The sequence below is a fragment of the Panthera tigris genome, chromosome B1 (assembly GCF_018350195.1).
Source record: "Panthera tigris isolate Pti1 chromosome B1, P.tigris_Pti1_mat1.1, whole genome shotgun sequence".
Lineage (NCBI taxonomy): Eukaryota > Metazoa > Chordata > Mammalia > Carnivora > Felidae > Panthera > Panthera tigris.
In genome coordinates this window covers 35,976,929-35,993,625 of record NC_056663.1, presented here as the reverse complement: position 1 = coordinate 35,993,625, position 16,697 = coordinate 35,976,929, and the positions used below count along the sequence as shown (strand labels likewise).

Genomic DNA, 16,697 nt, shown 5'->3' with positions numbered 1-16,697 from the left:
CCTGACCCCCTTTCTGGTGAAGGTTGCTGAGAAAGCAGCAATGGACACCAGGCATGGCTCCCATTGACTTGTCTTCTTGGCAGGAGGGGAATCTGGTAGCAAGAGGTGAGTGGCTGAGGCCCTTCAGGGACTAGGCATCACCGGCCTTAACAAGGACACTAGACAACACCAGCCAGACCACCATTGAGCTTGTTGTGGCTGTGGGGCCCTCTGGCGTTGGGCCCTCTCTTCCTCCCTGTCTATACAAGCCTTTCCCAATACAGCCCACCCTCTGCTGACCCCAGCCCTCAACCTACGTTGCCCTTAGATATGGCGGAGTCCAGGTGCCACACCATTATTTCCTGAGCACATGCTATATGTAAGCCTCCCGCCCCACCAGGATCTGCAGAGGAAACACAAAGGAACACATACTAGCCATAGACAATTTAATCTATAAAATCTTTATAAAATGAGGATGAAAAAAATCTTAAGGAAATTTGATGAGATACTGTACACAGAGTAGCTAGTCAGATGCCTGGTTCATAGGCAGTTGTTCATAAAATGTCACCCCTTTCCTCTGGGATCCAGAAAAAAGAATTGGGTACCTATGACAAGGCATAAAACTTAGTGCGGAATAAGAAGGGAAGATAAAAAGCTATAGTTATTCAAGGGAAATAGAGACTACTTTGTAGAGGATGATGGATAGGAGATCTTGCAAGAGGGAATCATGGGAGAAAGGCGAGTGAGCATGTGTGAACAAAAGCACCTGGGCTTCACTGATGTACTTCCTCACACCCCCAGGTACTGTATCCTTCAGACTGCTTTCCTGAGCCCACCCCAGCTGCCCTGAGCTAACCAGCAGGTAACTCTCGTGCCCATCCACCCACCTTGCCTGCCCTTCCACCATCAAAGATCCAGAAGTTATAATGTGCAGAGGGGAAGGAAGGAGAACACTTAGGCCTTTTGTTTCTTCCTTTGCCTCATCTCTCTTGACCTACGCATCTTGTGGAGTGGATTCTCTGGAGGACAAGAGCAATAGAAGCAGAGAGGGAAGAAAGACTGGGGCAGGAGCTTGCAGCCCCACCACAGTACACACACACGCTTACACACACAGGCATGTGCACATGCAGTAACCACAGAGCTCAGCTGACCAGACCTGTACTGCCCCCACAGAATCTCATCCCTTACTTTCCTTCAGTGGAGGGAAGAAGGCTGGGTGTTCCCTTGCCCCAGAGATAAAAGCCAACCAGGGATAAAAAAAATGTCAGCTAAGACATGTCAGGAACAAACATGGAACAGCAGCCCACCAGTCTCCTGCAATCAATCAAGCAGCACCGACTTATTGGACCCCTTTTCTATCCCCAACACAGTGTTGGACTGCTCCTGCCATGGAAGCATTTACACATAGAGTTAGGTCATGTACCCATGAAGAGTAAGCAACCCAAGGGAACACTGACTGGGGCCAAGTAAGAGAAAAGAAGAGTTAGTGCCACTGGATTTCAGCACTTGCTGGGAAAGTAGGACTCAAGCTGGACCTGGAGGATGGGTAGAATTTGACTGAACACAGGGGACAGCATTCTGGGAAGGGGCAGCCAAGGTAAAATCACAGGGGTAAAGGTTTGAGCTGGCCAAGAGTGGGGAGGAACCAAGGGGAAAAGGTTGGGAGGAGCTGGTGGGAGAAAATCTGGAAGGTCCCATTGGGATGCATAGTGGAGGACCAAGCGGGGAAGGCTTTGGACTTGCTCCCCTACAAGCTACTGAAGGTCTCTTAGAGGGCGTGTGACATGATGAAAATGGTATTTTCAGAAGATTGATCTGACAATTCTGTGAAAGATGGAGATAAGAGAAGTTAGGAGGCAATTGTTAACAGTCTCGCCTAAGGTAATGAGGGCCCAAAACCCAAGCAGGCAGGCGGTTGGCAAGGACAGGAGGTGGTGGTGGGTGTGGCAGGAGGGAAAGACTCAGGGACTGGAAGTAATGGCAGGTGTGGACCAGGAGGTGAGGGCGTGAACTGGAAGTAGTGATGGGCAAGGACTGGAGGTGGGCGTGGAAGGGAGGTGGTGGTGGGCTGGACAGGAAGTGGTAGGCAAGAGCTGGAGGAAGTGAGGGGTGGGGGGAACAGGAGGTGGTGGTGGGCGTAGACAGGAAGTGGTAGGCAAGGACTGGAGGAGGTGGGCGGGGACAGGAAAAGGTGTCAGAGGCACTGTAAAGATAAAGTTTTAAGCTGTTGGTGACAGATTCGTCATGGAGTCCCAGGAGGAGGGAATTTGCCTTCTACTCCGCGGTCAAGACAGACAAGGTGACCAGCCCTGACTTCTCAGTCTCTGTCATGAAAAAAATAATTAAAACTTTATGGCAAGGTACATGTTGATATTTCTTTAATTCTTGTAATAACTCTGTGGGGCAAGTACTCTTAACAGCACCATTTATAAATAAGAAAACTGAGGCAAGAAAAGTGATTTAACCTGGCCAGGGTCATATTTTAAGTGGCAGAATCATGATTCGAACTCTGGCAATTGGGATCTAGGGTTTCTCTCTGGTAACCCATGTGCCCTAAATAAATAAGCAAAGTGATGGCTCTCCAGCCTGTAAGTTTTCATGTCCCAATTCAGAGCATCTTAAATACTCCCTTTCTCCCTGCCCTGACCAGCAACAGTGTGAAAACACTAAAAACTGAAATTTCTTTTTTTTTCTTTGCTGCGGGCTTTGTTTGGCCTCATCCTTGGAGTTCAAGTCAAGAGCCTAGAAAGCATCCTGTCCAACATGGCATAGCTGCATGGTGCCCAGCTCATCCGGGGCCTTTCTCAGCCCTGTTCCAGCCCCCTGTCTCCCTCCTAATGGCAGGCTGACCCCCTCACCAGCATTTCATCCCCATAGGACCACTCCAGATCCTTGATGCCCAGCCTGGCAGGAGAGAACTAGTCTGGGAATGAAGACCAGCAGGGATTTAACTAAACTCTCTGATCCCAAAGAGTGAACAGGGCTGCTGAGGCAGGGTGGGTGGGACCATATTAGGAGGGAAGAAATGCATACTGCACTCAGGGGCATTGACTTCTCTAATTGATTTCGGTCAATGTTCTCCATGCTTCATCATTCTCTTTTGAGGTAGGCACTGGCAGGAGGTGGGAATCTGGCTTTACTTAGCCTCTCCCCAGGCCCTCAGAGACATCTCTGCAGCCCCACCCATGCCAAGGAGTACCCAGGCCCTGGGTAGCCCATCAGAGGGAGAGGAAGCTGCTGCTGAAGCAGGAATGCAGGAATGCAGATGGTTACTGGGCAGGGAGCTATCAGAACCACCTTATGTGGATATAGCACTTCTGAGTTTCAAGGCTTTCTCCTCCAAGATCCTGAAGCTCTTATAAGCATCCCTGAGAGGAAGGCATGGCAGAATTAACTTCTCTTCCAAGTGAACCAACTCAAGCTTGAACATGTCCCATGATGTGGCCAAGGTCACAAAGCAGCCAGCAAGTGGCAGAGCCAGGACTTGAAAGCAGGTCCTCCCACACTCTGGTCTAGTGAGCTTTCCCCTTCTAACACAGAAACCAAGCATTCATCCTACCAGGGTGCCGGGCCTCTCTGCTGCTTTCTCCTACATAGGAGATCATGGAGGAGAGGGAAAAGGGACCCAATAGTTTTTGGCAGTGTCTTTCATTCATCCAGAACAGGTCTGGGAAGGACTGTTTCTCTAAACTCTTTCACTAGAAGTCACAGATGTCCTGAGAAAACTGCAAAACCCCACTTCTCCTCTGCCCACTTCACAACTTCCCAATGGAGACCAGAGCTGAGCTGGTAAGTGGTCCTTCTGGTGAGCTACCATCAGCTTAAAATATCCCAGCTCACTGTCAAGCCTCCTCCCCGCTGGCCCTGAGTGCACTGCTCTGCCTATGTTGGCACCATCCAGGCCACACCCCAGCATTGTCCCCATGCCAGCACTGTGCTTGGCAGATCCCAGCTGCCTGTCTGAGCGTGCACACCCACCCCAGCTCTCAGGCACTGGCGATCTGCCAGGTTACCCAAGGTCAGAGGCAGAATCTAGGGAGAGGGGCAGTGATTGCTTCTGCTAAGCTGTGGGGAGCCTGCTCCTGCTGCCTGCTGCCCCCCAGGAGAACTCTCAGACCCAGCAGCTCCCCACAGGGACTATGTCTTTATTTAGCCAAGCCTGGCAAAGTGGGTGGAGCACCGGAGCTAGGTCTGAAATGGACTGTCACTCGAAGGGCCCAGGGCAGTCTCCAGGGGGCTGGAAGGCAGCTCAGAAGGGGCTCTGGACAGAAAACAGGGACCAGAATATCCCTCTTTGAGCAGACATGCCTCCCCTAGGCCTAATGTAGAGTTTGGACAGATGGGCACATTTACCTTCATGGCCCCCCTTCCTCACCCTGACCCTCTTCACCCTTGGAACTTTCTCATCATCCAAAACGTTCCTCCTCACTCCACAGTCCCTGTGCACTATACTTTCCAGATATCCTCTCTAGCCCCAACAGCAACCAGGGGGAGGGGTAATGTTTAACCCAAAAGAATGAATTGCTAATGGTAGAATTTCAATCATCCTGAGCCCTCAGGCTGTCAGGGTTGAAGGAAATTTGCAGGACAACAAGAATAGAGAGCCAACAGATGCCTGGCATTCAACAGCTTACAAAGCTTTTTTCTGTAAATTCATTTCCCTTCGGCCCCCAAACAGTCTCTGAGGTGAGCATTTCTCAGATAAAAAAAAAAAAACATTAAAAGTCAAGGCACCAAGTGACTTATCCATGGTCACTAGTGAGCTGCCAACCTAGGATTTGAACCCAGATATAACTGATTCCAAATTTCCTATTTGTGAGGTAACCTTTCCTCAAACACTTCCGTAAAATAAAACAAAAATAAAATGCTTTTTAACTGTAAAAACTAAGACAATTTCACAGAAACATTTCCCTTGACAGGGTGCTCATTTCTCCTTCCATTCCACAGTCCCAAACTGCTTGGATCATTGAGACGTTCTTCCTTACGCCAAAGTGGAATCTGTCTCCCCAGAGCTCCCGTGTCCGCAAGGATGGAACCTGTATAGGAGTCCCCCAAGAGTCCCTCAGGCTGCCCACACCCGTGGACAGCCAGCTGCCCATCAACCTCTCTGACATCAGGGTTCTTGGCGCTGTCTGCTTTCCGCAGAAGGGACCAGAGCCATCTGGTACCGTTCCCACCTCTTGCTCCCCAGCCCAAGTCATCACGTGGAGGAAGTCATCACATCTGCAAAGCAGACCATTCCCAGGGGTCCAGGCACCTGCTGCCTCCCTACTCCAAAAATGGGTGGGTCCCTGCTCCCTGGATGGGGAGGGACTGACTGTACCAGGTTTGGAGGCCACCTTTAAGCAGTAGGCTTGAACAGTGGAAACTTGAATAAGGTAGAAGGGGCCCACAGTGACCCCCAGGACTGAGTGCAAACAGACTCCTTAGGTGACCCATCTCAAAATAGCCAAAGGCCCTAGCTGACCAATGGGCTACTTAACAACCAGGCATAGGTACCAAAAAAGGAACATTCCATACGTTCCCATACCTCCTCACTCCCTGCTTAACTGCAGCCTCCCACCACTGCCTCCTGGCAGAGTCTCTCCTTTACCGTCCTGCCTGCCTGCTGCTGTCCTGCAGTGTATTCAATAAACTTCTATCTCCTTTGTTCTGCCTTGGCTGAGTTCTTTCACTGCCTGGGCCTCCCCAGATCCACTGGCCCCACACTAGGGAGTCTGCATTGCTGACAGGAGGGGGAGCTTCAGGATTCTTCTATCTTCCCAGGCCTGGGGTGGTCCCATTTCTCCATATTCTTGCAACCTGGCTCCTGGGGCAACACCCTAACTGGGAAGTGTGGCACTGTGGAAGGAGGCCCAGACTAGGCTTAGAGGTCCACCTTTAAGAGTCCAGTATTATTTGGGGGTGCCTGGGTGGCTCAGTCGGTTAAGTGTCAGACTCTGGATATCGATTCCTCACATTTCCTCCTGGGATGGAGCCCCAAGCTGAGCTCTGCACTGACAGCGTGGAGCCTGCTTGAGATTCTCTCTCTACCTCTCTCTTTGCCTCTCTCTCTCTCTCTCTCCCTCTCAAAATATATAAATAAACTTAAAAAAAGAAAAAGAGTCCAGTACCATTTGGACATAGCACAGTGCACATAGTTGGGTTTCCTAGTTGAAAGAACAAGAGGAAGGAAGGAAGGACAGACTTTGTACTACAACCCTTACTTGTCTTACGATAGGGTTACATCCAATAAACCCATCATAAGATGAACATATCATAAGTAGAAAATGTATTTAATGCACCTTAACCTACTGAATGTCCTAGCTTGTCCCCGCCTACCTTAAACGTGCTCAGAACATTTTCATTTGGGCAAAACCATTCTATTTTGTAATAAAGTGTTGAATAGTTCATGTAACTGGTTAAACACTGTGCTGTAGATGAATACAGAATGGTTGTCAGTGCATCAGTTGTTGACCCTCATGATTGCATGGCAGACTGGGACCTGCACTCACTGTCACTGGCCAGCATCATGAGAGAAGATTGTACCATATGTCGCTAGACCAGGTAAAGATCCAAATTCAAAATTCAAAGTATGGGTTCCACTGAATGCGTATCATTTTCACACCATTATAAAGTCAAGTATTTGTAAGTTGTACCATCATTAAGTCATACATAAGTTGAGAAGTCTGTGTTAGAATCTCTGTCCTCTCCTTGTCTCTGATCCATCCCAACTCCCCAGTTCATCTTCCACCCCATTCACCCCATGGAATGAGCCAGCCCAGTGTACTTGGTTTCCAGCCCCAGCTCTACTCCAGCTATGCTTGTGACCTTAACATCCTCAGGGAAGAGACCTCTCAGAAGAGAAGGAAGATCCAGTGAGACGCTGCATGTGACACTGACTCTGAAATGTCTGAGACACTCTGCTGGTGCAAGAAGCAGTCATTATTTTGGGGGGCAGCCCCTACCCCATGGAGAGTTTTGGGGCCTCCCCATCTGCTTCAGGAGTGAGCAGCCCACACCCAGTGAACTGTTTGGCATAGCTCTGGCTGCTCCAGTGACTTGGAGCTCCATGGTAAAGAGGAACATCCCCTTTCCTCAGACATGAAAACCAAGATCTCCAAAGCTGAGCACTCATGCTCTATCAAAAATGCCTGTTGATTTCTTGCCTATACTCCTCACCCCACTCAAACCTCTATGCAGACAGGACCTACATCTTCTTTATCCCCATATTCCCAGAGGCTGGCACATAATCAGTGCCCAGTGTGTGCTTCTGGAATCAATGAATGAATGAATGAATGATGCCTCTTTCCTGACCTAAGCTCAGCACAGAGGCTCAGGCACAGGATCACTGACCTGGGTCAAAACACTTCTTTTACTGGACTGTTACAGGACTCACTAGGATCTAACTGACCCATTTATAATGCTTCTCTTTCCTCCCATTCGGTTTTCCTTAGGAAAAATTGATAAATCTGACCGAAGGATTTTTTTTTTGCCACTTAAGTTCCTTTAATTCAAGCTAGATTGGTTTATACTCCTCACTTTAAAGTCTAGGTCTATAATGACTTAGTACATTAACAGTTCATTAGAATTCCCGATCGACACAATGAACTGCCTGGCTCTTACTTGTTAGCATGTAATCCCCCCACCCCCTGCTCTTCAGCCCAGCAACTCCAATAATTTTTACTCTAAAGAAATGGGGCAGGTACAACCTCAATTCTCCCCAAACCTGACTCCCCCGCCAAAGTGGGTGATGAAGACATAGCCCACAGAGAATAGGCAAGAGTGCCAGGAACACCGGTCTCTCCCAAGAAAGGGTTTCTGAACTGAAAAGAGTAGAGCTGATCTGCACCCTTCCCCATGTGGTCAACACTTCAATACCTCTGACCCCTGGTGTCCCCACTGCAAGGCATACCCTGTGGGAGAGGGGGTTCTCCAGTTTCCAGCCTTGCTTTCCACCAAACTGACCTGCCTTTCAGGCAACTGCCACTTCAGAGGCAGTCTGATAAACAGATCCTAAGCCAAGTGGTAATCCATGTATTTTAAGGTTGTCAGTGCATTGCATTTTCCAGAACTAGCAAAACTGAGAATGGTCTTTTTTTTTTTTTTTTGCAATCAATTCTGATCAATCAATCAATCATTGAATTCTTCAATACCTTCTAGGTATTCCTCTTTGACACACATGCATTTTAAAGAAATATGAACAGAGAGACAAGGTCTTAACGGGACGTAATTGTTCTCTAATAGCGGAAATCAGGCACCAGGGGAAAGGGATTCATTCAAATGAGATCTGAGAAGGCAAATCTGCCTTCATGCACCCCTCCCCTCTCCTAACCAAGGTAGATACTGTTAATTGATCGCAGCTAAGACTTCTCAATGCAGTGCTCCAGGCAGCCGGAACCAGTCACTTGCAGTGGGCATGCAAGTTCATCTAATCCATTTGCAAGTGCTGCTTGATGAATTCTGAATGCCCTCTGGTCCTAAGATCTGGAGTTCTGGGAGGTGTCTGGGAAGCCACTCCCTTCACCCTTCAAATCACACTATGGCTGACCCTGAGATACCCAGCCACACCAGGAGTGTCCAATGAGGGTGTGAAAGAGCTTTTCAAAAGACAAAGACCTTTTCACTCCCCAAAGGAGAACAGGAACAGGTCTGTTGGAAGAGACCTACTGTGCCAAGAAAAACACCCAGCCCCTGTTGGAATCTGATGACTAATTAGAACCAATCCCTGCTACACAAGAGCTTCCACCTGCCATCAGCCCTGAGGGAGCAGGCATTTCTTCCCGAGGTGCTGCTCGCAGCCCCTGCTGGACCACCACTCCAGTGTGCTCCATCCATCTACTCTTTGGATGAGATTCAGGCCACCAGAGCATGAGAAAGGCCTTGCCTCTACACCCCCAGCCCCATGAGGAGCTAGGAATAGGGGAGGCCCCATGACCGATGTTGTGATTGTTAATGAGTGTTCTGGGAGTGCTTAAATGGACTGTACAGGTGCAACAATGAGCCCGCCACACGTAATATCACCTGCTTGCCAACCCAACCCCAGCATTTCCACAGGGGCAGGAGACAGACACCACGTGGACCCCAGGGGATGCACGCAGATAGCAGGAGGGTAGGAAGGGAGCCCGTGCCTGTTCCCCATCCTACACACCCCCTTACAGATCTGTACCTTCAAAATTCAGGTTGCAGCTTCCTTTCCTGCCGCCCTTCGCCTGCTCACTCCTTCCCATTTGTTCAAGGGGGCACTGGATTGAGCATCCACGAAACTGCAGGCACCATCCTGCTGCTGAGGGTATGGCAGACAAGGCCTCCTCCCCCAGGGAGCCCCTGCCCCAGTCCTCTCAACCTCCCTCCTTAGTCCAACCAGGCCCCTCTCCAGCTTCTAACACCACCACACTGGACTCCTTACTGGCCTTTAGAAACAGGAAATGCAAACATCATGGGAATGCCTCACAAAGCACCCTGGCAGTATCTCCTCTGGTCCTCAAAACCGCCTGCACAGTCGACAGGCTGTGATTGTTAGTCATAAAGATGGGGCCCATTCCTGGCTGTGCTACTTACTAGTTGTGTGACCTTGGGCCAGCCCCCTAACTTAGCTGCCCCTTAAGAAAACAGTGATGGTAGGCCTACTCTGCCCATACACAACTGGCGGATCGTTCTGCCATCACTGAAGTGCCTGCTGCAATTGCCTGATGTGCAATATCAACAAACACTGTCTGTCTTCAATAAGACAGCGTCGAGGAGCTTCCAACCTGGTTGTGGGGAGGCAGATGGAAGAACAAATAAGTGTAACACGGGGCGTCTGGGTGGCTCAGTCGGTTAAGCGTCAGACTTCGGCTCAGGTCATGATCTCGCGGTTTGTGAGTTTGAGCCCCGCATCGGGCTCTGTGCCGGCAGCTCAGAGCCTGGAGCCTGCTTCAGGTTCTGTGTCTCGCTCTCTCTCTGACCCTCCCCTGCTCACCCTCTGTCTCTCTCTGTCTTAAAAATAAATAAAACATTAAAAAGATTCAAATAAGTGTAACACACTTAGAAGCTAACCAGTGGTAGAATTAGAGCATAGTGGGGAGAGGGATTGATTAAACATTGGATGTGTGTAGCAGTGGAGATTTAAGGAAGTCATTACATTAAGAATGAATGCTTCCTGAGCTCTTGCCAGGGGGCAATTCCTGAATATGTAATTGCTCCTAGGATCGAAATGATAGATGTGAATTTGCCCAACAATAAACTGTGGAAAGCTGTCCAGAGCAAGGTATTCATTTTACTGTTAATGTAAGATGTCAAGCCTCAGTCAACCAAAATGGGTTGTTAAGCTAGGCTATGCTACAGCAAAAAAAAAACTGTGAAGTCTCCATGGGGTGTGTTATAAAGGTTTCTTTCTTCTTCATACGACAATCTCAGCTTAAGTTTGCAGGGAGTTCTGCTCCACACAGTCACTCAGGGATCCAGACTGACACGCTATCATTTTGTGGCTGCTCCTCCTGGAACAAAACCCCTCCTGAGTCACTAAGGCAGAAGCAGAAAGAGCTGGAGTGGAGACAGCTGGCCAGAGTGATCCGTGTCACTTTCACCCATGGCCCATTGGCCAGAACCAATTACATGGTCCCATCTGACACATGGGATGTGGATAAAGAGATGGACTGTGTGGTGCCATCAATGTCTTTGTCGTGGTGAACCAAAGAAAAACTCTGCCTCCTACAAAACCCTTTTAAGTATCTCATAGAAAAGAGTTTTGCCAACTATAAACTTTTCTGCTGCTATGAGACAAAAAGTATCTGTGGATTAGATGTCTCCTAGGGATAAGACAAGGCTCTGAAGGGACGTCACCCCTGCTGGATGGGGGACAAAGCAGAACAGGTCCCTTATCCCCTGTGCAGACTTGCCCACACAGCTGAAACAGCCTCAGCCGGTCACACTAAATACAGGCCTTCTTTGCCTCTTCCTCTGGCCCCACACTCCCTCTGGCAGCTCTGCCACAGCTTCATATTTGTTTATTTTTCCTGCCGGGGTTTTTGCAGTATTTCTCCTAAGTGGGACAGCTACATCGATAAGTTCCATTGCATCAGGAGTGTGATTGAAGAGCAGAGGGCTGGCCTGCTGGCTGGGGCTTCTGGTCCGATGCACAAGGCGCTATCTCTCACACACACCCTCTGCCGTGACAGTCTGGCCCCTCCTGCCCTCTTCAGCCCTCCCCACTCCCCTCACCGCCACCGGCTACCAATTCCATTCTGCTCCAGGACCCCTGCTCCAGCCTGCCCGGCCTGCACATTCATCTCCCAAAGCCCCCACCACAGGTCTTACCCTCCTCCAGCCCAGAGCTTTCACTCAAAACATTGCGTCCATCTAGGATATCCTTTCCCCATCTCTGCCTGTCAAAATCCTTCCCAGATACACACAAAAATGTCAACAGCAGTTATCTCTGGCTGATGAGATTACGGATTATCTTTATCTTCTTCTTTCCAATTTTCTCTATTTGGAGATTTGGGGGAATGAGCGCATGTTATTTTTATAATCAGAAAAACACAATGAAGTCGTTCTTCAAGTCCCTGCCCTCCTGCAAGGCTCCTGCTCACCTGGGATTACACTTCTTTTTTTTCCCTCTGAAATTCTGTGGCTCTTGGCCCTATCACAAATTGCTTCATACTCTAGTTAGTTGCTGTGTGTTAATGTCTGATAGGTCCACAAATGGCAAGTGCACGAGAGCAGGGACACATTATACACATGCTCCCTGCCCTGTATTGTCCTTGCATATACTATGTCTCCAGGCACATAGTAAGTTGGGAGTGACACTTAACAATTACAGGGGTTATAGGGATGGTCCTGGTATCCTTACACTGACTTGGGGAGGTGAAATCAGAGGAAGTTAGAATGAAGGGCCTTAGAGTTTATATAACTGAATACCCTGCACTTATACAGACTGTTTCTGACATTTCATTTGCCCACTAATAGGGCTTTATTACTCCTACCATGTGAGCAGCCAAACTAAGGCCTAGAGAGGTAAAGCAATCGGTCCAAAAGTCCAGAACCCACATCTCCTGTCGCCCAGCCCATGCCTTAACCACTAAACCACAACTGCCACTCCAAGACCTTATTAATAGTCATTTCTCCCCCACTCCCAGTCAGCAGCTGGACATGGCTTGCCAGGTTAATAATTTGTTCATTAGGCGCCTAATGAATTACTTGTTAATTGCTAACTTGACAAACAGCCAGCAGTCCCCATCTGCCTGGAGAAATGGCAGCAAACAAGCACACAAGGGCCAGCCAAGCCCCAGCCACCCGAGAGCAGAAGCTTGCAGCCTGAGGGTGGCAGCAGTGGCGCCCAGGAGACAAGCCTGTCTTGGCCAGCGCCCTGAGCACTGAGAAGTCCCCAAGGTGGGGGGCCTTCCAGGTAAGCAGCATTGGCAGGGCACCACTTGCTAGAGCTGGAAGTTCCCTGCAAGTGTCAGGAGCAGCCCAGATTTTTGTCCCCTGAACCTTTTTTAGCCCCCACCCCACAAAACCTTCCTAATGATGTCCTCTTAGTTTTATTTTCTCTGCGCTTCCACCACTGGAAGTCAGCACCACTAAACTTCACATACACACATATAATTAGATGCAATTCTATTTTCTCTGAGTGCTGGTCTTCTCTCCCCATCTTGAAGGCAGCTACAATATCCTATTGGACTTTAAGCTTCCTGAGAGTGCAGCCCACATCTTTCTTGTTCATCCTCGCATCTGCTGCCCACATAGTGCTCGACTCAATGAGTAGTCATTAAAGAAGTGACTACTTTGTACTTTTCTTTGCAAATCTATATTAGTCTGCTCAGGCTGCCAGAACAAAATGCCATGGACTCTGTGGCTTAAACAACAGACATCTATGGTCTCACAGGTCTGGATGCAGGAAGTCTAAGGGCAAGGCGCTGGCAGGGTTGGTTCTGGCCATGATCTCCTCATTGGTTTGCAGGTGGCTGTCTTCTTACTGTGTCCTCACATGGTCTTCCGTCTGCATGTGAGTGTCTCTGGTATCTTTTTGTGTGACCAAATATCCTCTTTTTAGTGAGATACCCTTATAAAATCGGATTAGGGCCTACCCTAATGGCCTCATTTTAACTTAATTACCTCTTTAAAGACTTTATTTCCAAATTTACTCACATTCTGAGACCCTGGGTGTTAGAACTTCACATAGGAATTTGGCAAGAGGGCCAGAGATGACACAATTCAGCCCATAACAACTCTCACTCAATAATGCCTGTCTCCGTGCTGGGCACATACTAAATATTCTATACATGCTCCAAAGCTGATAGGCATTCCATTTTCTGTGGGGAAGGGCTCATCTCTGTGGTCTAGGCCCCCAGTCCTGCACAAGTCCCTGAAAGACTCTACGGTGGAGTGTTCAAGGCAAACCCTCCTGGTCATGTCCACTCCAACATCCTAACAGCTCCATTGTTTCCTAAATCACTTCAAAGCAGCACTGAACAGAGATGATGACGTTTTACATTTGCATAGCAATTTTTTTTTCTATCAGAGCACGTTCCCATTCCATCCTTCCAGCATTGCTGTGAAGGAGGAAGAGGGGGGTATGGGGTCCCTTGTCCAGACAAAGAATTGAAATAAGAAGGAATCAATAACTTTCCCAATCAAGCTAAACCCAGTGTGACTTTCACTCCCAGGTCTTCCTTTCAAGCCCCTGTAGGACAGGACTTAGTCATTTTCTTCTCTGTGTCTGCACACTCAGGCCAAGGCCAGGCCTGGAGGGGATGCTCAAGGGAGTTTGGCATTAATGATAATGGAGCTGCCAGGAAAGCCTCCAAGTAGAGCAGCAGGAGGCTGAACAGTCAGAACTGACCAACCCCCAAGCATCCCCAGGCAAAACCAATCTTGGGGCCCAGCAGATGGTTGGTTTCTGAAATTTCCCACCCCTTACCCCCCACTCCACAGCCCTGCTTTTCAGTTAAGGCCCTGAAGGCCAAGGTTAAATTGAAAATGAGTCTGGGAAATAATATATCCATTATCACTTTCGCACTGCTCCCAGGAACGATAAGGAGAACGTGTTTACAGTACAATCGCAAAATGATTTCACATATTATTTATTTTTATCCTTTATATCACAGGTATTTTTAGAAGCTGCCTCAAATCCACTGTGGAATGAAATAAGGTATGAATTTTAAAAATACACTATTTCATTTCATCTTCAGAACAAAGCTTCAAAGTGGACTAGAAGGATATTGTTATACCCATTGGGCAGATGAATAAAGCAAGACAGAGAGAGGTCGAGTATTTGCCCAAAGTCATTTAGGGAGCAGATTAATAAACTGGACCTTAACTCACACTCCATGCCATTTCCTTGGAGTCACCCAATTGGTGTGGGAGGAACCCCGAGGAACTAGACCAGGAGAGACCCCTTCTGAGCAGCAGGAAAAGGGAAAGATCTGCAGTTGCCAGATTCTATGTGCAGATGTATCTTCTTTGGCAGACACCATTTTTAAACAATTTGTATGGGAATGATTTCAGCTGAGGTGCAGATTCCCTAGTCCCCCACAGACTGCCCTGCCCCATGCCCTAATGCATCAATCCCTGCCATCAGAGTCTCTGTTGCTATCAGGATGTTTAATGGCTTTTGAATTTGCAATCCCTGTTTGGTCTATGAACAGCATCCTTGAGATGGGCTCCCTTGGGCAGCCTTCTGGGTGTGAGGGATGGGAAAGAACTTCAGGTGTGATTCAGGGCTCAGGAAGGGTAGTGGGGGAACAGCAAATGCAAACTGCATGTCCCTCTTCATCCAGCAACATAATTCTGCCAGGGTCGGGCAGACCCTGCACCAGGTGATAGGGACTGGTGCCTTAAGCCACAGATGCTTCTTCTCCTAAAGTCCTGGGCATAAGTGGATCCCACATTTTTTATCCTCCTTGATCATCCTCTATCTAATATGTAGTATGAAATAGGCACAAAATTAGCAATCCATGGGCTCTCACCAGCTCAGCTCAAAAAGGAGAATTTGTAAGCCCTACAATGTCCCTTGAAAGCCAAATACAAAAGGCACATAGCAGATGACACAATCCCCTTTGCCAATGAGCATAGCTCCCCATACCCAAACAGACCCCTGTTGCCATCCATAACTCTGGACTCAGAGAGTGGAAATGAGCCTCAACATGCAGTCTTCTCCATGCCTCCTTACTGGGTGTGTCTGTCTCTAGCGTGGGTACAGACAGCCTCCCCTTCTCTCCAGCTCCCATGATAGGTCTGGAGAATTATAGTTGCTCCTTTGACCCATACCAATGTCCCTAGTCTCTTCAAGTCCTTCCCCTCCCCAGACAGAGTCCTTCCTGGGCATTTGCTGCCAGAATACAGATCAAAATCTACAACCACTTGGTGCCAGCTCCTTGACATGCTGAGGGTACAAAAGGAATGGGCCCCAAGGGAGCAGGAGCAGGACATCCCAGCGGGACTGGGGGAAATAGAGGCGTCAAAGAAGCTGTCACTCAGAGACCCAATCTCAGCACAACTGGAGCAGTGCCAAAAATGCCATCACCAGAGTGGGCTACGGGCCTCAACAGAGTGGACAGTGACAATGGAAATATCGGCTACAGAGGCCTGATTCTCAGGGACTCTGGCAAAAACAGAGTGGTACAGGACCAAGGCCCAGTTCTTGGAAAGGAGCCCTGGGATTGAGGTGAGATATCCCACCTAGTGAGGCACACCTCCTGAGGTGCAGCTCATGCTCTGGGTGCCAGTCTTGGGGACTGGGAGGAGCCCCAGCAAGCAAGCAACTCCCAAGGGAGAACAGGGACCTGGAAAGCCACCTGGCCCCTCTCCAGAGGACATCAGGGAAGGAGGCTGCCTCTTGATAGCCTTGTAGAAATACTTGACACTTCTGTCCTCTCCAGAAAATCCATTTTCAAATCCCACTGGCTTTGGGGACAGGACTGTGGGAGCCTCTTCTGACCCCAAGAGAGAGGTGGAGCAGCACGCAGAGAGCAATACAGTCCCAAACTCTTAGCAGAGCCAGGACAGAGGACACACTTGCAGCCACCTCCTTGGAAGTTGCTAGGGCCCCCGGTGCAGTGCCTTTCTGGCAGTGTCCTCTAGGACAGTGTACTCTCTGCCTCACACCTCCCCCAGAGCCGAAGGCAGAATTGGCCTTCCTCGAGGTGGCCCCATAGCTGTAGCTTCATCCTCACCTCAGCCAGCACTGCTGGGGGCGGGCCTCCCCAGGGCTCCCACCCCTTCTAAATTCTCAAGCCAGGAAACCTTTACTTTCTACTTTTCCAGCCCTTAGAGAACTTGTGGCAGGTTTTCCCAGGCTGGATAATACCAACAATTGAGTGCCCCTCCCAGGATTAAGTCCCAGATCATCTCTCTCTAGCAACCACTAACCAAACTCATTGTCAGGGGCCCAGGAATGTGGAGTGTCCCCAGTCCTCCATCCACCAGGAGCACCTGTGGGTTTGGGGAGCCGTTCTTGTCTCCATCTTGCAGAAACGTTATATTCCCAAAGTTATAGGCTGTGCCTAGGGCTCTTCAAATGCCAGTGACCCTGAGGGACTCCTGCAGGCAAAGCCTCCCCGCCCTCCCCACAGGCTGTATTGACAGTGCATTTCTGCAGGACTGAATGGAGATCTGCTCCTCTACCCCAATGCCTGGTCACTCAGAGCAGAGTCTGGCTTAGTTTTTGTTTTGTTTTAGCTTCTTTAACTTTTTTAAAAATAATGATAGATTCACAGGAAGTAGCAAAAAATAGTACAGATCCACCTCCTAGACCTTTC

General features: G+C 49.0%; 1 protein-coding gene across 2 annotated transcripts in view; it reads right to left on the bottom strand.

The window, feature by feature from the left end:
• Nucleotides 1–9,399, bottom strand: part of GFRA2 (GDNF family receptor alpha 2) — a 97,202-nt gene extending 87,803 nt beyond the window's left edge. The window contains exon 1 of one of the 2 annotated variants that reach the window (XM_042983307.1): nucleotides 9,128–9,399. In XM_042983307.1, the coding sequence (XP_042839241.1) occupies nucleotides 9,128–9,188 (61 nt within the window). In that variant the 5' untranslated portion in view covers nucleotides 9,189–9,399. The remainder of the gene's footprint in view (nucleotides 1–9,127) is intronic. The other variant, XM_042983309.1, reaches the window with a different exon arrangement.
• Nucleotides 9,400–16,697: the final 7,298 nt, after the last annotated feature.